Source organism: Cervus canadensis, chromosome 1, assembly GCF_019320065.1.
Source record: "Cervus canadensis isolate Bull #8, Minnesota chromosome 1, ASM1932006v1, whole genome shotgun sequence".
NCBI classification, from domain to species: domain Eukaryota; kingdom Metazoa; phylum Chordata; class Mammalia; order Artiodactyla; family Cervidae; genus Cervus; species Cervus canadensis.
Genome location: NC_057386.1, coordinates 31,873,699 through 31,895,854, shown reverse-complemented (window position 1 = coordinate 31,895,854; position 22,156 = coordinate 31,873,699). Strand labels below are relative to the sequence as shown.

Genomic DNA, 22,156 nt, shown 5'->3' with positions numbered 1-22,156 from the left:
ACGAGCCACCAGTGCCGTTGGCGCTGTTGGGCATGTAGATTCTTAAACACACATTCACATGGAGTCGCTCAATCAGTGTTTAATCCAGAAATGAAACAGATGGTCCCCACTGCCAGTGTGGTTGGGAATGCAGAAACAGCGCCGATACCCTCTGGGTTCTCTCTCTCTCGGCTTCTGATTTATTTCACAAACATCGACAGAACATGTCCAGGGCACCAGGCACCATTCTAGGCACTGGTTATATCAGCAATAAGCAAAACAGACAAATCACTTGCCTCACCAAGTTGTTATTTGTGTGTGTGTGTGTGTGTGTGTGTTGGGGGTGCAGCGGATGAAAACAGACAAAACCCAAAATAAGTAAACCATGTGCTTTTGTGGTTGCTCAGACAAGTCCGACTCTTTGTGACCCCATAGACTGTAGCCCGCCAGGCTCCTCTGTCCATGGGATTTCCCAGGCAAGGACACTGGAATGGGTTGCCATTCCTTTCTCCAGGGGATCTTCCTGACCCAGGGATTGAACTCCCGTCTCCTGAATTGGCAGGCAGATTCTTTACTGCTGGGCCACCAGGGAAGCCAAATCGTGTGCCAGATGGGGAATAATAAAGAGGAGCGAACATAGCCTGTGTCGTCCTAGTGTGCAGCTTGTGGGCGGGGGTTGGTCTGAAGCATGCTCTCCTCTTACTCAAGTTCCAGGGGCATGTGGAGGGGAGGGGGCACTAATTCTTTCCAGAATCCGGTCGCCCCACAGCGGGACCTGGAAACACACTGCGGGTGAAATTAGGGTGCCTTCCTACAAGGCATCAGAGAACTGCCATCCTTGAATGCTAATAATATGTAAGCTTAGAAATAACACATGACGAGAGTTTGCTGGAATGAAGGGTGATGTAATGACAAGTGGAAACAGAAGGGGGACTTATTATGGAGTGTAGAAAAGGTGGGCCAGAGAGGAAGGACTTGCCAGTGGGGGCCAGCCCTGGCCAATGCAGGGGGACCCTGGCCCGCACACTCCGGGGCCGCTTGGCCTGCGGGGATACAGGCCGTGTGTCCTCGGGTGGCTGGGTTTGCAGTTCCATGCCCTGGTGAAAAGTGTGCTTCTTAAACTGAGGGCTGTTGCCTTGACCAGGGGCCTCTCACTTTACAGAGTGCTGGCCACAAGCTGGGGGCTTCAGTCGAGAGGAAGTGGGGCAGGGGCAGGGGGCGGGTGTGTGGGGTGGAGGTAGAAGTCAGATGACAGAGCAGACACAAGACGTCACCCAAAGTTTGGGCGAATTTGGGTAAATGCGTTTCAGCTGATGTGGGACTGGTTAGCGCGTTCCTGGTACTTTGGGTCCCTCTGTCATCTTGGAAGTCATACTGGCCCCCCACCTAATCTCTGTTTTCCTCTGTCGCCTCCAAGGTGACAGGGACTATATATAACCAAGAGCCACAGTGGGGAGGACAGAAGAAGGATAAACGCTAAGAGCTGTGGGAGAAAAGAAAAAATGAGGGCTGGGGTGAGCAGCCAGGAGTGGTCCTCTCACTTGAAGAGCCGAGTCTTTTACCAGAGAACCAGAACGATGCCTGGTCCCTCAGCTTGTCTGTGCAGCCCGTCCCCATCACCGAGGCAGCCCAATGAGCCCTACTGTGAGCCGGAGGTCACTCTGGCTTTCGAGCCATAGCCATTAAGTGACTGCAAGTTCTCTGTCCCACCACCTCCCAGCACCGGACGTGGCACTTCCCAAACGTGCAGCAGAGGGATGGGGGACGGGTGTGGACACACGCCTTCCCTCCTTGGGAGGCCGCAGAGCAGAAGAGCCAGAGCTGCACCGTGGGTGGAGATGCCAGATGGCTCGTATTCAAATCACAACTCTGTCACTCGGGGAAGGAACCAATCCTCTGAGCCCCAAATCGGGAGAATTCTAACCCTGAACTCCCACGGTTGACAGGGAGATGCCACGAGGTAAAAGGCCTGGCACTGAGCACATGACCTGGCCCACGGCACGTACTTGCCTGACAGTGGCTGCTGTTGCCACCTCCTGTAGCCGGTGTGGCTACGAACGCGGCACTCAGGGCCCTCAACCTTTGGCCAGGAGACACTTTGATCCGTCCCCCATCTTAAGCCTCCTTAACCAAAGACACTTTGATCTGTGACCCCCTGAAGCCTCCAATGCTGCCTAGCCCCCTCCAGCTACACCACCAACACCCAGGAGAAAGGGTCCTGTGAGGGGTATGTGGCCAGCCACCTGCCCTCAGGTGTGACCACTCAGAGCAACCCAGATACGACTGCCACACTGTTCTTGAAAATCTTCTCTGTCACTCCTCAAAGACTCTACCAGGAAAACAGATTCTGAAATTCATGCTCATGCAAAATTCTCCAACAGCCTGTATGCCAGTATGTACAAAAATTAAAATACACTTCTTAATGTATCATAAATTAAGAGCACATCAATAAATGCAATTCATATTTGCTCCATCAGAAAGGACATGCAATCTTCTACCCGGAGGGCCCCGATGGCCTCCTCTTTCTGCTTTCGGACACGAATTTAATGACACCGCTGCAGTGAGATGCTTGGCTGCAAGGATGGACTGACAACCTTCCAGCACCCTGATGAGGGGCTAGCTTCCTGTGAGCAGTGCAGAGAGTTGTGAGCCCTTGGGCACCGTCAAGATGGGTTGGGGGAGGATCACAAAGATTTAGAAGCTGCTCTGCACTGGGTCATGGAAAAGGGCCCCTTTCTCAGAGCAGCAGCAGGCTTGCAGTTCAGTAAAGGAAACCCTTGACGGGTCAGGCTGCAGAGCGCACACCCCACGCATGGTCTCACCACAGGATTATTCATGCTGTGGAGTGAAGGTGCCCATCTTGTGTGGACCCCTGCAACGACGCCCCCTCCAAAACGACATTCTCTAAGGCTCTTCACTACCCACAAAGACATCCTTCTATGAACAGCGAGGATCCATTAACCCTGACCTTCACAGAGGGAAGGTGCCCTTTCGGCAGCACCAACTAGTGAAGCAGCAGAGCGTGGGTTCCTATGTGGACACTCAGGGTGGACACTGATCCCTCCAAGCCCCAGTGTGGCTCTGACAGGTGCTCAGGGTAAATGATGTCACCAAAGAGCTGACTGAAAAAAAAAAAAAATACCCAAATGGGTGAGATCTCCAATCAGATGTTCTAGAATACGGTAGCCTAAAAACTGTTGAGCAAGGATTCTACTGACAAGAAGAAATGAACAGATATCTCTGAGGCTCAGGGGTCCACTCAGCAGAGCTCAAAGATGGGGAACCAGCCCGAGCGAAGGGCTGGCCTGCAGTGCTGGCCTACGACACGTGGCCCAAGGAACTTTCAAGGATAAGGCGACCTAGGAAGACGTCCTCGTCCTCCTCCTGCCTCTGAAGGTGGTCAGTGTGTAAGGGGCTTAAAGAGACCACAGAAGCACAGTCACAGAAAGGCACGCTGATGGCCAAGGGGTGTCAGGGGTCACATGTTATGAGCCTGTTCAAGTTGATGATGGGGGTTTGCCTCTGACACGCTGTGCAAAACACATGGAGAGTCTGCCTTTCAGATGTGAGCTGTGAAGGCAGATGATACAGGTGTCTGAGGATAATATTAAAATGACGTCACTAACGTCTCCTCTTCCACTCCCCTGAAAAAAAGTCGAAGAGACGATTTCAGGATGTCAGGTTTGGCTTTGAAATATCTGTTGGCTTACATGGAAAAATGGTCTGTCAGATATTTCAGAAATCATTTCAAAGCAAAATACAAAAAGTGGAATTCTGACACAGTCCCAAAGAAACAATCCAGCTTTCCCACCCCAGCCTCTCACTCAGATGTACCCTCTCTCACACCTTGGCGCCTTGGCAGGGACTGTTTGCACCAATTCTGAGCCCCCTGCCAGCTTCTACAGCCAGCACCAGGACACTGGCTTGGGGTCTCAGCTCAAAAACATCCCCTGCCCCAGGGACACCTCCTCCCATGTGCCCAAGGCAGTCTCTGAACCACTTTTTCTGGGCGGGTTCTGCATACCGAACATGCACGAAAGAGAAACTGACTTAACACTTGGGGAAATTAATGACTGACTGGGTTCAGGCTTTACTTCCCTAATGGCCAGAAAATTCTTTGAGAGGGCAGACCTTGTGTTTCCGTGTCTGTGTCTCTAACATGTTATCCACAGGTGACCAGGACAGATGTCACTTAATGTCTGTTCAATACATACGTATTTTTGTTTTGGTTGATTAAATAGCAACTCTTTGTTTAGATTCAAATACTGTTTGGGATATTAAGAGTCAGTAGAATGGATTTCGGGCTTCCTTGGTGGCTCAGGGGTAAAGAATCTGCCTGCCAATGCAGGAGACGCAGGTTGGATTCCTGGGTTGGGAGGATCCCCTGGAGAAGGAAATGGCAACCCACTCCAATATTCCTGCCTGGGAAATCACATGGACAGAGGAGCCTGGCTGGCTACAGCCCATGGGGTTGTGAAAGAGAGGGACAGGACTTACTGACTAAACAACAACAGTATGGATTTCAAATGCATTATAACTTGGTAGTAGTTCGTGTGGATATTTTAGCTTCTGGGACAGCACTTGGCGCATAATAAGTGATCAATGTATGTGGAAATAAATGAATGAGTGAACACATGAAAGAGCATCAGTTCAGTTCATTTGCTCAGTTGTGTCTGATCCTTGTGACCCCTTGGACTGTAGCACGCCAGGCTTCCCTGTCCATCACCAACTGCAGCAGCTTGCTCAAATTCATGTCCATCGAGTTAGTGATGCCATCTAACCATCTCATCCTCTGTTGAACCCTTCTCCTCCTGCCTTCAATCTTTCCCAGCATCAAGGTCTTTTCCAATGAGTCTGTTCTTTGCATCAGGTGGCCAAAATATTGGAGCTTCAGCTTCAGCATCAGTCCTTCCAATGAATACTCAGGACTGATTTCCTTTACAATGGCCTGGTTTGATCTCCGTGCAGTCCAAGGGACTCTCAAGTCTCCTCCAACACCACAATTCAAAAGCATTAATTCTTCAGCACTCAGCTTTCTTATAGTCCAACTCTCACAACTAATCAAACCAATCACATGGACCACAGCCTTGTCTAACTCAATGAAACTATGAGCCATGCTGTGTAGGGCCACCCAAGATGTATGGGTCATGGTGGAGAGTTCTGACAAAATGTGGTCCACTGGCGAAGGGAATGGCAACCCACTTCAGTATTCTTGCCTTGAGAACCCCATGAACAGTATGAAAGAGCATAAACTATCAATAAAAGAGGTTATCATAAAATATTGGCTCTGAAAAACTATAAGTGGGTACAGGTAAAGTAAGTTGGTGTTGCCAAATTCAAAATCAATACATTGCCCATTAGTGGTTAGTGACCTGGTATCAAATCCTAGGAGAGAACAGATTCTATATATCTTTCAGGTAAATGAACAGTTAAATTTTGGTGAAATGCTAGGATTTTTGCTCATGGGCTTCCTTCTAACACACAATTCAGACACAGAATTTTCAGCCAAGGGACCCTCTTTGTATCACATTGAACAGTTCCTGTTTACATTTCCTTCATTCCCTGGAATTTTTATTCAGTTGCCATTTGCTGATATTCCTGAGAAGGTTATTACCGAAAACTACCTGATGCTACCAACGCTATGCTTATGGTTCAGAGCAGTACTGCTCATGGTGTGGTCTCAGGAGCATCACCTGAGAGCTGGTTAGAAATGCAGTTTCAAGGGCCCCACTCATGCCTACTGAGTCTGGGTCTCTGGGGGTGGAGGGGCCTCCCAGAAGCTGGGTGTTAACAAGCCCTGCTCGTGATCCTTCTGGCGCTTACGTTTGAGAACCACTGGATTAGAGGTCAGGATCAAAGCTCGCTGGTGGTTCTCCACACCACAAGATCAAATAGAATCTGTTAACAGCACAAGAAGAGCCACAGCTTTCTCTGGGTACTAGATAGATGATGCTCGGGGTCCCCAGCCAGGAAGAAAGTTGCCGTCCCAGCTGACGATACACACAGTGAGGAAGGCAAGCAGCCTGTATCTGACACACCAGTCCCACCTGCCCCCAGACCCACATCAATATCACCTCGGCCTCCTTTCCTCTTGACTGAGAGAGCCATGTTCTGAGATCTGCAGGACCAAACCAACACCTAGAGTGGCCCAAAGATGACCCCTGCTTAGAATAAAGAATGACTCAAAGAACCAATGCTATGGTTTTTCTGGTAGTCATGTACAAACGTAAGAGTTGGGCCATAAAGAAGGCTGAGTGATGAAGAATGGAGGCTTTCAAACTGTGGTGTTGGAGAAGACACTTGAGAGTCCCTTGGACTGCAAGGAGATCACATCAGTCAATCCTAAAGAAAATCAACCCTGACTATTCATTGGAAGGACTGATGCTGAAGCTGAAACTCCAGTCCTTTGGCTACCTGATGCGAAGAGCTGACTCATTGGAAAAGACCCTGATGCTGAGAAAGACTGAGAAAGATTGAAGGGAAAAGGAGAAGGGGGTGGCAGAGGATGAGATGGTTGGACAGAAGCAATGCCTCAACACACATGAATTTGAGCAAACTCCAGGAGAGAACGGAGGACAGAGGAGCCTGGTGTGCTACAGTCCACAGGGTCACAAAGAGTCGGACATGACTTAGTGAATGAACAACAGAGAACCGTCTCCACTGGGTTGCCAGACTTTTCCATCAAGCATCAGGCTGACCCAGGTGGCCTTAGCTGCTAAGGAACTTTGACCCTTCTTCCTTCCAGAAGGAAGGCCCTAAGAGAGGAAGAAGAGCCTGGTGTGATTCCAGCTTCACAGGTGATGACTGATTGCCAGTGGGCCAATGTGACATTTACTTCCCACACCGTGTACGTGGGTGGGGGTGCTGATCCTGGAGAATATGTGCATTTCTAGTGGTGCACCCAAAGAACAGAGATTCACGATGCTAAAGCGCTGGGTGCTGGGTCAGTCAAAGGAGGCACTTGCTCACACACACACACACACACACGGCCGCCCCATCCCAGAGAGTTCCCCAAAGCCAGGATGCTGGGGAGCCAGTCATAAAGCATGGCGGCCACTCCTTTAGCCGTCTCCTTCGAGCACTGTGGGTGGGGAAACGAGATGGGGGATGGCTAATGATTAGTTCCTTATGGTCCTGGCATTCTTGAAGTATATTCTTTACACCCGCTGGAACACTCCTGCATTCTTGATTGTGGGGCTGCAATATATGAGCCTTCCTTTCCGAGTGCTGTCTTTTATGGACCCACCGACATGGCCTCGGGGCGAGACTTGCCTCCCCCCAACCCCCCACGCCCCTCCTTCCCCACGGCCACGCTCTCCACGCCATCTCCTGTTCTCTTTCTAAGAATGCAATAAACATTTCAGCACAATCTTTTCAATCCACATTATTTATAATATTCTGACCATCCATCGAGCCTGGCTAGAAGGCAAAGTAATAAATCAAACTTAACAACAACAGAAAAAAGAAGGAAGGGGAGGGGGGGTGGAAATCACCCTTTGACTAGGCTAAGGCCTGAGACGTTTCATTCCCCAAAGGGTTTAGCTGTGTTAGGAAAAGTGAGATGAGATGAGACTCTGGGTTTAGAATGACGCGGAGTCAGGAACTCCAGTCTATAGGCATAATCATAACTGTGTAGAAATCTCAAACAAACGTACCTCTCAGGGGTGTCGTGAGGATAAACGAGATACGTGGGAAGCACTCCGAGTGCCTCGGATAAAGGTGACTGGAGCCCAGTTTCCCCTTCTGGGTCTAAAAAAAGGTCATCTTGGAACGGAGAGGTAGCAGTCCCCCCTTCCCACACCCCCGAGCTCCAGTCTCTGCTAACCAGCAACCCCTCTACAGGCTCCAGTGTGTGTGTGTGTGTGTGTGTGTGTGTGGTGGTGGGGGTGTGTGTGCAAGCCCTGATGTGGGGGTGGGGCTGGGCCTGGGCAGGCAGTGTGACGAAGGCGGCCTGGGCACTGGGTGCTAACTCTGGTGGCCACCTCAGGGTGCCCCTTCTCCCCACCAGCAAGGACCACGCCAGGCCACACACAGCCTGAGGTCTCTCTGGGATGCCGCTGCTCCTGGTGGGGCGGCGGGGGAGACCGGAACTCCTCCTGGGTCACGCTGCGTGGTGTTAGGCAGGTGTACACAGTCTGACTTTTCCTCACAGAGGCAGACTCTGGCTTAAGAGCTCTCTGACTATTTCAAATTTTATTTAAACAAACGCGGAGGCTGGCACAGGCTGTTGGCTAGTTGTGTTACTGGCCTGAGGCCTCTGCTCTGGCGAGGCCCTGCTCAGCCCGCATCTCACTCTGGAAACCTTGGCGGGTCATCCTCGCCCCGGAGCCAGCAGGGGTTACCAGGCCTGGACCTCAAGGTAGCGGCTCCAGGCCTGTGGGTCCTGGGGCAGCCTCTGCCATTGGCTCCAAGTGGTCCCCTTGAGCAGCTTTCTGGATATAAGATGCTGTTCTTCTGTCCAGGCCGAACTCGGGTATCAAATGGAAGATCAGAGTAACTGAGTCACAGCCCACACGTCCATCATCACGGTCTCACCTTGCTTCTGGGGAAATGACTGTGAGTAACCGCACGTGAGACTCTGGTGCCAGAAAATCGGGCAGGCAAGTAACTTTTCTCATTAAAATTGTCCAACTTGCCAACGGATGTCACTTCGCCACCCTCCCATTTTGCATTTCAGCCTAACTAGGTTATAGGACAGACACGCATTCCTGTTCAGACATGTCACCCATTTGCTGGACAGGGTGGTGGTGAAGGTCTTGACCAACATTCTAGAAGGGTTCTGACACCAGCTTGACTTTTGTTCGTCACTTCTACCAGTAAGTGCCCAAAGGGAAAGCAACCGAATTTATGGGTAAGATCCACATTGTTTAAACAAAGTCCCTCTAAAGCACAACAATTTATTTTCAAGGTCCCTGGGTCAGGAACCACCCAAATCGTCATCACTTAACTACTACAGTCAGTGGTTCACTTCTTCAGCTTCTGATGATCAGACCTCCTCTTACTCCAGCGTATAAGGGCTGAGTGGCTGACCCAGACCCCAGGGTGCCCACTCTTTCCCACAAGCATCGCAGGGGCCTCTTCTCTCGGCACTGACCCCCGGGTTGAACCCCTCCACCGTCACTCAGTAGAGGCCCCACGACATGGGCCCACCAGTGCTCCCCATCTCCCTCCCCTCGTGTCCTCTCCCTGGTTGCTCTGCCCTCCCCACCCTTCCCTGTTTATGCGCCCTGTCGCCTTGTCTTTACCCACGGTGACAGTGACATGGAAGGCTCTAGAGCCACACTGCTTGGGTTCAAATTCTGGCCACTCCACTTCCCGTCTGTGTGACTATGGGCAAGCTGTTTAACCTGTCTTGGTCTCATCTGTAAACTGATAAGAGTACTGTATAAAATGTCCTAGAAACAGAATCTGTAATACCTTAAGTGCACAATAAACACTGCCTTTTCCTCTTCTTAAGCATTTACCAGACACGTTTCCTGGTGTTTCAATAGCCCCTTCCAGTGGGATCTGTTTAGACAAAGGCTCTGGTGGAGGGTGGCCCAAGACAGTGGCCATTTATACCCCATGACGCTGCCCATCAAGCCACGGTGACGGGGGCACACAGAGAGATCAGCCAGCCCACCTGGCCCATCTCAGCCCAGCACATGAGGCTGAGTTGGGTAAATAGGTTCTTTGTTCTGGAGCTAAACCAGGGAATTGGGAGCAATGCAGGCTCCCCAGGTCTGCTGTGCTCCCCAGGTCCACCATGTTCCCTAACAACAGTAACCAGGTCCTTAGGATAAACCCATCTGAGCTTATTACTGTGATAACGTGAGTGATTCTAGTTTTGTCTCCAACCAAAGAAAGAAAGAAAGAAAGTGAAGTCGCTCTGTTGTAACCGACTCTTTGCGACCCCATAGACTATAGCCTACTAGGCTCCTCTGTCCATGGAATTTTCCAGGCAAGAGTCCTGGAGTGGGTTACCACTTCCTTCTCCAGGGGATCTTCCCGACCCAGGGATCGAACCCAGGTCTCCCACATTGCAGGCAGACACTTTACCCTCTGAGCCACCAGGGAAGCCCTAAAGATCTCCCGAAGAACAAAGGTTTAATTACCATGTGTGTCGTGCTACAGATATATGCACTTTAAATGACAGAGTTGGATGGAAGGAATACATTTCTAGTTTCAACATTTTGGGTCATCAGCAAGATGGCAGGGAGGCTTTCTGTCACCTGTGGAATCAGACTTTTTAGGCCATCAGCGGGATAACTAAGACATGAACAAAACTGGTTTTTGTCAGAGTCACCTTTTAACATCCACCCCCTTTTCAAGTCCAGATTCTCAGGGTCTGCAGGTATAATCAGGACCAATGTCTTCATGACTGAAGGTGAATGAAGAGCAAACTCTTTTCCGGTTAATGTCCTTGTCACTCTGGAGAACGTCCCTAATCACGTGTCTCCAATGAGAAATCATGGAGCTTTCTGGAGCACAGGGTGGAGCCAGGAGAGAAGGAAGAGCCAGAGATGAGAGCTAGGGAAGGTCACTGAGGGCAGGATGTACATGGGTCAGGATGGGGTCTACGCTGGGCAGAGGAGAAGCCAGGCATCCTCCATCCATCACTAACCAACCCTGTGCCGGGTACAACATCAGAGGCTGGGACTGCAACCACAGACAAGATGGATGTGACCCCTCGCCCCAAGGAACTGCCATGCTAATAAGAGAGAGATCCCAATTACCACACAATATGACAATCACAAATCACGGGTAAGTGCGAAGGAGACAAACAAGGGGCTATGATCAGAGCTGCTTTGATGGAGTGCCTCCTCCTGGCGACCTAGAAGTTAGGATTCAGTCACGAGAGAAGCTGAGAGTGTACCACGTGCTGGGCACTCTGCTCACCGTCTTCCGTACATCATCTCGAAGCCCCGTAACAACCCTGCAAACCGACAGTATGATCGTGACAATGATGATGTCATGTCGGTGACGGAACCCGAAGCTCAGAGAAGTGAAGCAATTTACCTAAGGTTTCAAAGTTCTTTTGTGTTGGGCCTTGGATATGAACCTGGGTTTCACCAATTTCAACAGTCATGGTCAAAACTTTGCAGTAACATTAAGACTGTACAGATGTATGGTTGGATGGCATCACTGACTCTATCGACAGGACATTGAGTTAGCTCCGGGAGTTGGTGATGGACAGGGAAGCCTGGCGTGCTGCAGTCCATGGGGTCGCAGAGTCAGGACACGACTGAGTGACTGAACTGAAGACTGTACAGAGGTACAGGAGGTCCTAAGAATACCAACAACACACCTTCCGAACCACCTTCTCTGCTTCCACTGCCAGTTGCCTGGTTCAAGATGAACCTACTATGGACAACTCTGTCTTCCTGTTCCAGGACCACCAAGGGTCAACAGTTGCCCTCTGCTGCTCAAGTCAACCCTCCTCTTAACTGAATTCAAAGCCTAACCGTATCTAGTCCTTGGTTTCTCTTCAAGAACTAAAGGAGACAATTACTGCTTGCAGAAAATGAGAACATCTAACCTGCAAATAACTGAACAGTCAACAGAAAAACCTATATGAACTGAAGTAAAGAGGGTGGTTAACAAACAGAATGCTACAAACCCTTTCTTAATGAACTGGTCACAAGCCATTAGAAAACATAATGAAAAAATCTGACTCATAACTAAGCTAATAAACAGAGAACAAAGAACTTAATAAAAATGGGCAGCACTGATAGTTTGAAAATGCCATAATACTGAAGGGACATTGATGAATAAGTCTGAAGAAAAAGACAGCCAGACTCACATGCCTGGACGGGAGGATCCCACACTGGGCACAAGTCCCTGCTCTCCAAACCAGCAGAAACACTGAACTCAGCTGTAATGAAAACTGCCACGGGGGTGCGGGAATCTGACTGTGCCTCTGCCAGGGAGATCCCCGTATTCTGCAGATAAGGAAACCAGAGCCTAGAGAGGTGAATAAAATGAAATACGTCTAAGACAATCGGTGTGGAGACACAAACACTCACCACTGGACCTTTGCTGCCACAGAGCTGTGTGTGTGTGTGCGCGCATGTGTGTATGTGTGTATGCACGCATGCATGGGTATCCACATACTCGTGCACACGTGTGCTTGTATGTGTGTACATGTGTATGCATGCATATGTGCACATGTGTGCGCAGGGATAAGGAGGAGAGTAGGTTACAGAGGGCCTTGAGTGTTGTCACCAAGCGGACAGGTGTCGGACAGGTTTCCGCAGAGAGAAATGGTGGCAAAGAGGAAAAAGGTTGTTAAAAGCAAATTCATGCTTTCCCCAAGAATGCCCTGGCTTCTGTGAGGAGGGTGGGTTGGAAGGGAGACAGGGAGTCGGGTCAGGAGATGCCAGGAGGGACCCAGAAGATGGCAGGCACCTGGAGGAAACCCGCGGGGCTTTTTCAGAGCCACTCAGGAAGCAGGATCCACAGGGATGGGCATCGGAATGGAAGCAGGGGCCGAGAGCAAGGGGAAAGCCAGAAACGACTCCTGAGGATTTGGCTGGAAAAACCGAGTGCTTGGTGGTCTTGCTCATCAAATCAGCAAATAAAGAAAGAAGAGCAGGGCTGGAGAAGATCACGAGCCTGACTCTGGACATTTTGGGTTTTATTTCGAGCAAGTTTTGACAGCCTGGTATTTGCTTTTCTTCCACTGGGATTATATAAAACTTGTCTGTTGGGCTAGCCAGCCATTGGGGAAATTTTCCTATTTTGGTGGGGGTTTGGAGGCAGCCAACAATCTACTTTAAGGATCCCAAGTGTGAAGCAGGCATGGCTTGTTGGAGTGGTTGTCAGAGTGGTAAAGGGCTGGGGTACTGGTCTAGCAGATGGCTGATAGAGACCCCCACCCTGCAAGGCCCTTGGGGAATCCTGCCCATGCTCCATGCTCCTCTTAGAAGCTACGCCCCACACCGCCTCCCCATTTTCTCTCCTCCCTTCTCTCCCAAGACTCCCAGATACTCACTTTATGTTCTTGTACATGTGATAATATTTTGGTTGGTCCCTGATGATATTTTCTTACCAGAATCCCTCCTCTTTGACATCCTAGGCTACATGCATTCACTCCCTGATTTCCTCCAAACATGACACTGTTTTACTGTCTGGTAAGAAAGTTTCAACAGAAAGGCATGTAATTGGAAGCCATCCTTTTTCATTAATGAAACAGTGTCTCCAGGTGTCTGTTTTCTTAACTTATAAGGATCCCCCATGTACCCTGATCCTTAGACTGAGCTGTTGATCAGAGAGTGGGGAAAGGTCAGCCAGAGGAAAGCTGGCGGTCTCCTCTATTCCACACGCCTCTGGTCAACCTCTCTCGGCAAGAGAAGCAGAATTGAGCTTCCCTGGCTCACCTGTGGCAGCCTACCCAGCTGAAAGAGGGATTCTGAGAGCCAAGAGTTGAATCTGCAAATTCAAATATGTGAAATGAGACAGTGGCTTTCCGGGGATGAATCTGCCTTCCTTCAACCAAACGAAGAACCGTATGTACCTACTGGATGTCTAAGACACCCACCAGCACAGGTGGAAGCGAGAGACCTTAGGTGCTTGTTGCAGAGCCTCGCTAGGGATGCTGGAGGATAAGGCAGTCCAGGAAATCAGACAGGTATAGGAAAAACGGGGGTTCACAGGGACAGACCCCCCCCAAATGGAATGTGACTCCAGGCTATCAGCATCTGAGAGAATGTATTTTGTGGAGCCCTCAGGACTGCCTGTAGTAACTTCTGAACCCTCCACCATCAAATAATATCTTTTACTCTGACAAGAGGCTGTAGATAATTAGAAATGTCTTTCCTTAAATGAAGGAGGCTTTTTCCTTTTGATCAACAGTCAACTTTCTGTGTTTCAAACAGAATTCTCAGGGTTTTCATTTCATGGGGTCAGAGTACAAACCCGAGAAAAGTACTCGAACGTAGAGCTTTTCCAATAGATGGAAGATACCCTTTTTACTTCCTGAGCTTAAACTGTAAGCATCTTTTGAAATGAAAAACAATGTTCTTAAGCAACTAGATGTTTCCCACAACTTCTGTCTGTAGGGATTCCAGTTCATTTTCTGGAATTTATTAATCAAACACCAAAGTATTATCATCTATTCAGAAAAGCCTGATGGAAACTAACTTGAATAATATTCAAGGATTTTTTTCTTTTGAAGCAGAAAGCCTGCAATTACCACACTGGAAAAAGCTTTTTTTTTTTAAACTATGGTGCACTCCCTCAGGAGAGGAAATGATTTTTGAGAATACTGAAGCCTTTTCTTATTCTAAAGCAGGCTAGCAACACCTGTACACAATCTTTGTAGACACAATGAGACTTTTCTGAGGTTTCATGTCATGACCATTTAATTTAATAGCTCTGAGAGCTTACCCAGGACACTAATACCTCAGTTAACTGGCACGATTGGTGAATTGGGGATTCCAGTTAACTTAATTTTTCCATCAACGAATAGTAACCCATTTATGCAATGAAATTTCCCCAGCAGGATATAGGGGATCTGGACATCTCTTTTTCAGGTATGTACAATTGTATGTTTTGTCTCTCAGTTTTACATTTAAAAAATAAAAATAAAAAGAAAAATCAGCATTTTCCCGCCCATAAATCTTCAAATTAATAAGCCAATGATCAACCACATGTCAGAGGCCTCACCAAAGAAACAGAGATTAAGCTTAATTGTGATAGTATTAGTTAAAGAAAATCAACTTAGTGAGTAAAATAAAATATATTTCTCTCCTCCATGAAGCAGTCATTTAACACACAAGGCATCAATCTGCACCCAGGGGCCACACAGACAAACGGTACACAGTTTTGGGATCTTAGACACTCATGGTTTACATACAGATGGAGTCGAAAACTTCAAATGATACCAGAAAGGACGGGTGTTAAAATTTTTTTTCCTTCAAAAGCATAAAAACCAACACTTGCTTTTGAAGAATCAAGGCAAATGAAATGTACTTTTTGAAATAATTAGTGAAAAGAAAATAAATTTAAAGTTGCCTTTACCCTTTTCATTAGGGCCTCTAACTTTTTAATTAGGGCTTCCCTGGTGGCTCAGTCGGTAGGTAAAAAATCTGCCTGCAATGCAGGAAACCCAGGTTTGATCCCTGGGTTGGGAAGATCCCCTGGAGTAGGAAATGGCTATCCACACCAGTACTTTTGTCTGGGAAATACCATGGAGAGAGGAGCCTGGTGGGCTACAGTCCATGGGTCCCAAGTGTCAGACATGACTTAGCAACTAAACCACCACCACTAATTTTTTAACCAGCAGAATAAGGGCTGATTTTATATTCTGACTTCAACTTAGCAGAATTAGAAAGCTTCAAAAGTTCTTAGAAATGGAACAGGTTAAAGTAACTTATGAGAAGTTCTGATGTGATTTGTCAGGGGCCCAAAGACCCTGGTTACCTGGGTTATCCTCAGTCATTCACTTTTTTTTTTTTTTTTGCTGAGCTGTGTGGCTTGCAGAATCTTAGTTCCCTGATCAGGGATTGAACTTGGACCTTGACAGTGAAAGTGTCGAGTCCTAACCACTGGCCCTCCAGGGAATCCCCCGCATTGGTCTTGTGCTTTAATTAATAGATGCAAAGTCTTTCAAAGGCGCGAATGGGGTTTGGTTTCCTCCCTTTGATGGTTTCCAGCAGGCAACCTTAGGATCTGAAGTTTTCTGGAATACTAGGTTCCACTCTCCTTGCTTCTCAGCCCCCCTTCCCCTCCACCCTCACAATCCTGATTCACTGGTTCTGAGATGTGGCCCAAGAATCTGTATTTTTAATAATAGCATCATGTGAAACTTATCAACAAGGAAAACATATGGTCCTGGATAATATGATTTGCCTAAGCATGGGGTCCGGGTGGATGGGGGCAGGGGCGGGGGCTGGACGCATGGGGAAGTCATTGGAGCTGGGAGGGAAAGGTCGATTTCCAGGCCTCAGGATCCGGACAGCCAGCTTCAGTAAAGCCTGGGGCTGGACTCGGGAATCTGCATTTTTAAAAATAATTTTATTTACTTTTTTTTTTTTTTTTGGCTGTGCTAGGTCTTTTGTTGAAGCACAATCTTTCTCTAGTTGTAGCAAGCGGGGGCTCCTCTTGGTTGCGGTGCACGGGCTTCTCATAGCCGTGGCTTCTCTTGTTGCGGAGCATGGGCTCTAGGGCATGTGGCCTTCAGCAGTTGCAGCTCACAGGCTCAATAGTTTGTGACACCTGGGCTTAGTTGCCCCTCCGCATGTGGGATCTTCCTGGATCAGGGATTGAATGTGTGTCTCCTGTACTGGCAGGAAGATTCTTTACCACTTAGCCACCAGGGAAGCCCCCGGGGAATCTGCATTTTTAGTGAGTGCCTCAGGTGACATCTGGTCATAAGAAACATCTCTCTGCTTGTTGATGAGTGGCCAAACTTGACTCTGGTTGGACTTAAAATAACAGAACCAGGAAAAACTGAAGTCATGATCCACGGGACTTCCCTGGCGGTCCAGTGGTTAAGACTCTGAGCTTCCAATGCAGGGTCCCTGGTCAGGGAACTGAGATCCCACAGGCCATGTGGTATGGCCAAGAAAAAATAAATAATGGGGCTTCCCCGGTGGCTCAGAAGGTAGAGTGTCTGCCTGCAATGCAGGAGACCTGGGTTCGATCCCTGGGTCGGGAAGATCCCCTGGAGAAGGAAATGGCAACCCACTCCAGTACTCTTGCCTGGAAAATCCCATGAACGGAGGAGCGTGGCGGGCTACAGTCCATGGGGTTGCAAAATGTCGGACACGACTGAGTGACATCACTTTCACTTTCTTTCATAATCCAAAGCGGGGAATCAGGGACACCTTGGTCTTCCCAGGCCCAACTGCTTCCTGGATCTACACTGGATGGGCTGTTTCTCAAAGATCTGCCTCCAGGAGGCCAGGGCTCAGTCCAAAGCACCGTGGACCATAGGGTGCCCGCCTGACCCTATATGGGACAGATCTAGGACACTTAAGGGTGGACCTCTGGTCCTCTGAAGCAAGAATCACCTTTGGGAAACACGAAGCGGCAAACTGTCTCTGGGAAAGGTCATGGCCGGTTACAGCATGCCTGCAAATCGCAAATGAGACACTTCGGTGTACCATCGCCGGGTCATAACCACACACCCTGTTTACTACAAATTCTGCTCAAATAAACCTGTCTTCACATACAGTTGCTAAGGCACTTGTGCTTAGAAAAACAAACACTTTAAACACAAACAATACCTTCACATTTTCCCTTCAAAAGTGACTGATTTGCTCAGTGCTGAAAAGCTGCAACAAACTTCTGGAAGCCTCGCATCACTGCGCTTCGCATTTGCCAATAACTATACGGACCTCTTGGAGAATGCCAAGGGAAATACCGGGCTTGGGAAGGCTAGGAAGAAGGAAAAAAATAAGGCAAGATCATACAGGGGATGAAAAACTCCTCTTGCATGCTTCCCCGTGAAGTCAGTCTATGTTTCTTGCAAACGGTTGAACTCCATAAGCACCTCACAGTTTAGTTGTCTTGATTTCAAACCCCTGCCCACATGGCTCACATTTGCAACTTAAATATTCGGTATGAAAACAATGTTATTTGACAGGATTCTTCTCTGGAGGGGAGAAGGAAAGGCACGTGTTTAAGCCCACACACATACGCTGATCTTTGACTCGAAGTATCGCTGTAAGACACGCAATTATTTTGGCTTCGGAAGACTATACTGTCTGCTGTGTTGGGGTGGGGTGGGCAGTTACCAAAAAAATCTTGTCTTGAGCAGCGCCAGAACCGAAGATTTTTATGTGTGTGAGCTGGAGGGATTTTATTATGCATGTATAGTACAAATGGTTCTTTTTTTCATTTTGGAAAGAAAAAAGGCACTTAAGGGAAAAAAAAGAAAAGGTTTGGTGGGGAGGCTTTGCAGTGGTATTTCACCTCAATACATCTTTCAAGTTTGATGGCTCATAAGCTCACGGCTTGGTTCTCGTCTTCAACCTTGAGACAACGTTAAGCTGTCCGCAGCAGCTGCAGAGGCCAGGTCTTTAAATGAAATAGAGAAATAATTGCTTCAGGAAACAAAGGGAAGAAGGGGGAAAAAAGGCCCGTGAGCTGAAGACATGGCCCCTTGGGATTGCCTGTGGTATGTGGTCCTGATGGATATTGTGCAGTGTGCTAAGAAGGGATCCTTGAGCAGCCCTGGAGAATCAGAAGTGTGATGTGGATGGAAAAGTGTGAGTTTCAGAGACACACCTGGGTCCAAGTCTTGGCTCTGTGACTGATTAGCTAGTGACCTTGACAAAGGGCCTTGCCTCTGGGTGGGGGTGGGGGACTCCTGGTTCCTTATCTGCAGTGTGGGAGTACCTCTACCTACAGCAGGGGCTGTAATGAAGACTGGAGGGCGCAAGGCGTGCGATGGGCTGGTTCCGTTCAACGCGGCCAATCAAACACCCACAGCTACCTCTGCCCTGCCCCAGGACTCCATCTCTAGGGGGAGAAATGGCATGAACCCATGATCCAAAATAATAAGGGAGAAAATGACATCCAATCAGATGTATCAACCCGGTGTTGGATGACGGAAAGCACATGGGCAAGTGATGAAGGACTGAGAGGAGATGCTAAAACAAACAAGTGAGTAGGGATGGGGGTGGGAAGAGGACGGTGGCTATGGGGCTAGACCCCTGTCAAGGCTAGGGGATAGTAGTACCATGTACTCCTGAAGACAGAGCCAAAAACGGGGTCAAAGATTACATGAGGACCCACTCTACCTCACATCCCTCCATCCCCCTGTACAACCAACCTCTGGATTATCCTCTTAGAAAAGAGGGCCAGTGGAGGGATGGGACCAGAGGGGTTCTTAACATGAGGCAACAGGTGCAGGAGGAGGAAGGGAGAAGTCGAGAGGCTGAAAACAGGAGATAAATACACATTTTCACATGGGAGGGTGAGAGCACGCTGCCCCCCGAACCCATATTAGGCTCCCCGACACTAACAGCTAAGCCTCTATTCACCAGGCAGGAGACCACAGGGCCCCTTCTCAGCAGAAAGGGACTAACCAAAGAGAAAAGACCTACAGACACCAGCATGTGGGGAGCCCGGGAACAGGTTCTTCCCTGTCTGATAATCTTGTGTGAGACCTACAACTCTACACGCCCCACCCATGCATACAGAGCTTTCAGATGTCTTAGTGCGTCATTCTTAAATATTAATGGGTAGACAAGAATCACTAGATATCTGACCAAGGAGAAAAATGAGACTCCAAACATACCCCCCAAAAAAACAGAAAAAAGAATTCAGTAAAAAGATACAATGCAAAGAACAGAAGAAAATAGCAAAGAAACAATAATTAATATGCTCAGAAATATAAAATGCTTTGTATCTGTAACACTAGGACACAGTCACATTTACGAAATCAGGAAACTTGAGAGTTTAAAAAACAGCAGCAAAAAAAGAAATTTCAGGAGAAAGTTTTGAAGAAACATCCCCAAGATGAACAAAAAGCAAAGAAAGGAAAAAGAGGAGAGAAAATATTGAATTGGCATAAAAATTCATTTGGGTTTTTTCATAGCTTATGAAAAACCCTAATGAACTTCTTGACCAACCTGATAATAAGGAAATGAGAAAGCCCATTTTCCATCTAATGAATATATCAGAAGGAAAGAAAAAGGAAAAAAAACAAGGGGGTAATGATCAAGACTTTAATATAATGAAAAATGCCCAGAACTGAAGGAATGAATTCCAAACTGAAGGGTCGGCCGAGTACCCAACACAACAGTGTTAGACAAGGGGAGACCATACTGGAAGGCCTTCCGTGTGAAATCCAGATGACTCAGGCTAAAGGGAAGTTCTTGAGAGCAAAACAGGGCACGTGACAAAGTTCAGCAGTCAACCTGGCTCAAGAATCAACAAGGCAAGATAGAAGACAATGAAAAACGCCTTCAAAATTCCAGTCACAAACTGCCTCCAACCTAAAGTTCTGTAGATGTGGTCAATCGCTCAACTGCAAGGAGCAGAATAAAGATATTTTTCAGCTACAGAAGGGCTGAGCCCCAAGGAAAACATTAAAAAGATAGGTCATTTGATGTGCTTTTCACCATACCCATAGGGATTTCTCAGCGCTGAAGTAATTTAGGGCAAGCATTATGAACAGCAAAGGAGGAAAAAATAACAGTAAGTTGAGGAAGAATGAAACAGTGTGTAAGAAAGGAAATCTGATTATAGTAAGCTACGTGGCTCAGCTAAAAACATGAATACATTCTGAGTTTGCTCCGTGGCATCACTGCCAAAAAAAAATTTAATACAGCTGAGATGAAAATAATGAGTAGTGATTTAACTAACAACTGTGATTTAATGCTGTTGATGGCACAGAGGAAAAGAGTAAGTGCAACGTCTTCCACGGCAGGAAGTTCACAGACAACACCCAGAACTGCAATCCAATCAAGTAATATTAGTACAAGCACATTATTTAGGAACAAGGAGCAAAATCCAGAAGAAACAGGGGGAAAAGGGGACTTCCCTTTCAGAGTGGGAGGCCTAGCAGGGCAGGTGATGTCTGGTCTCCCTTTTCTGTTGGGAAAGGCACCCTGGACCACCATCTGTCTTTGTAAACCATGTTGAGGTGTTATTCTGACTCATCGCCAGGCTGGGGTCCGGGTGAAATGCCTACCACTATGGCGTGGCACAGGAAGCGAGGGCCAAGTGTGGATGGAATGGGGACCACGTGGAATAAACACGGCATTGGGCTCCAGAGAAGAGAAGTGAAGCACAGGCCCATGACCGCCTCCCCTGGGCTGCTCAGCAAGCACACACCCGAGAAAAATTGCAATAACCTAACAACTCATGCATCCTAATACATCTCTCCCAAGTGCAAACCAAACTGCATTCACCTCCTCCCCAAAGGCGGAGAAACTTCGCATCACAGCCTGCTACTGGACACAGAGGAACAGTCATGGAAGCTCCGCTCTGTTAAGTCCTGGATTTTCAGTTGATGGCCATCTTCTCAATCCAGGCCACACACGGTTCTCTATATTATGATTCGTAATTAATCACCTCCCATATGCCCAACATATATACACTTGTAGATCAACACCTTGACCATGCTACCAAAAGCTCCCATTTGGGAAAGGAGAGGTGGGGAACAGTCCAGAAAACATATCCTTGTCCGGCTGTGCTAAGCCTTCCTGGGAGGTGCAAGACTTACAACGCAGGGGTCGTGGGTTTGATCCCTGGTCAGGCGACTAAGATCCCACCTGCTGTAGAGTAATTACTGAGTCCTCCCACTCTGGAGGCTGTGAGCCACAGCTAGGGAGTCCAGGCACCGCAACCAAGATCCCACGTGCCACAACTAATCCCACTGACGCAGCCAAATAAATAAAGAAGAAGGGGATGTTACACAGCATGGTGGGTGTGGAGACAAATTCCGGGAAGACAGGGATTTCGTCAGATCTAAATGGAGTATCAACCCAAACAAAATATTGCTATCAAATGAATGGAAGAGCTTCTGTGAGCTCTACAAAATCACTGTTGAATTATACGCTCCAGTTACAGCGATAAATATTTGGTACCAGGAGCAAGATTGCCTTTCTTGGGAAAAAGTTTGTTTCTTTCCTATTAGACGGCGTCTTTGTGTCACATATCCTGTCTCCCTTGTTGTGTTCTGTTTCCCTGGATTCTAGTCTTGGTGCTAAATTTGAGGCTCCAATGTGGGCTTCCCTAGTGGCTTAGCTGGCAAAGACTCTGCTTGCAATGCGGGAGACCTGAGTTCGATCCCTGGGTTGGGAAAATGGAGAAGGGAATTCTCCAGCCACTGGAGAATTCCGTGGACTGTATAGTCCATGGGGTCACAGAGTCAGACACGACTAAGCAACCTGCACTTTCAACATGGTCTCAGTTTATTGGTTTGATAAATTCTATGCACATTCTTGTAAATTCTATTTAAATTTCTTCCTTTAACAGCTTTGAGACTTGACACAGACGCACACCCCGTCTTATTCTAAGCTACTCCACATCTTTGTGACACAGAGGTTACAAGTTATAAATAAAATCTACCCTGGGACAGAAGTTGGGCTATCTTTAAGTTTGCCCTATGAGATCCTCAGACCCTAAAGTGGCTTTGGATGGTCCACAAGCCTTGCAAGCTGGTCTTCACTGCTCACTGTTTTGCTATTTTATCCCCAAATCTTGGTCTGCAAGCCAATCTCCGTGAACTAATCCGTCT

At 48.0% G+C, this 22,156-nt stretch overlaps 1 protein-coding gene across 4 annotated transcripts in view; it reads right to left on the bottom strand.

Moving 5' to 3' along the window:
- STX8 (syntaxin 8) overlaps positions 1-22,156 on the bottom strand; it is a 211,434-nt gene that overhangs the window by 25,037 nt on the left and 164,241 nt on the right. For 2 of the 4 annotated variants that reach the window (XM_043474302.1, XM_043474328.1), the window contains one exon: positions 17,209-17,340. The exons of 1 other annotated variant lie outside the window; for it this stretch is intronic. In XM_043474302.1, the coding sequence (XP_043330237.1) occupies positions 17,224-17,340 (117 nt within the window). In that variant the 3' untranslated portion in view covers positions 17,209-17,223. Of the gene's footprint in view, positions 1-17,208; positions 17,341-22,156 lie in introns of those variants that run through there. One more of the 4 variants, XM_043474322.1, reaches the window with a different exon arrangement.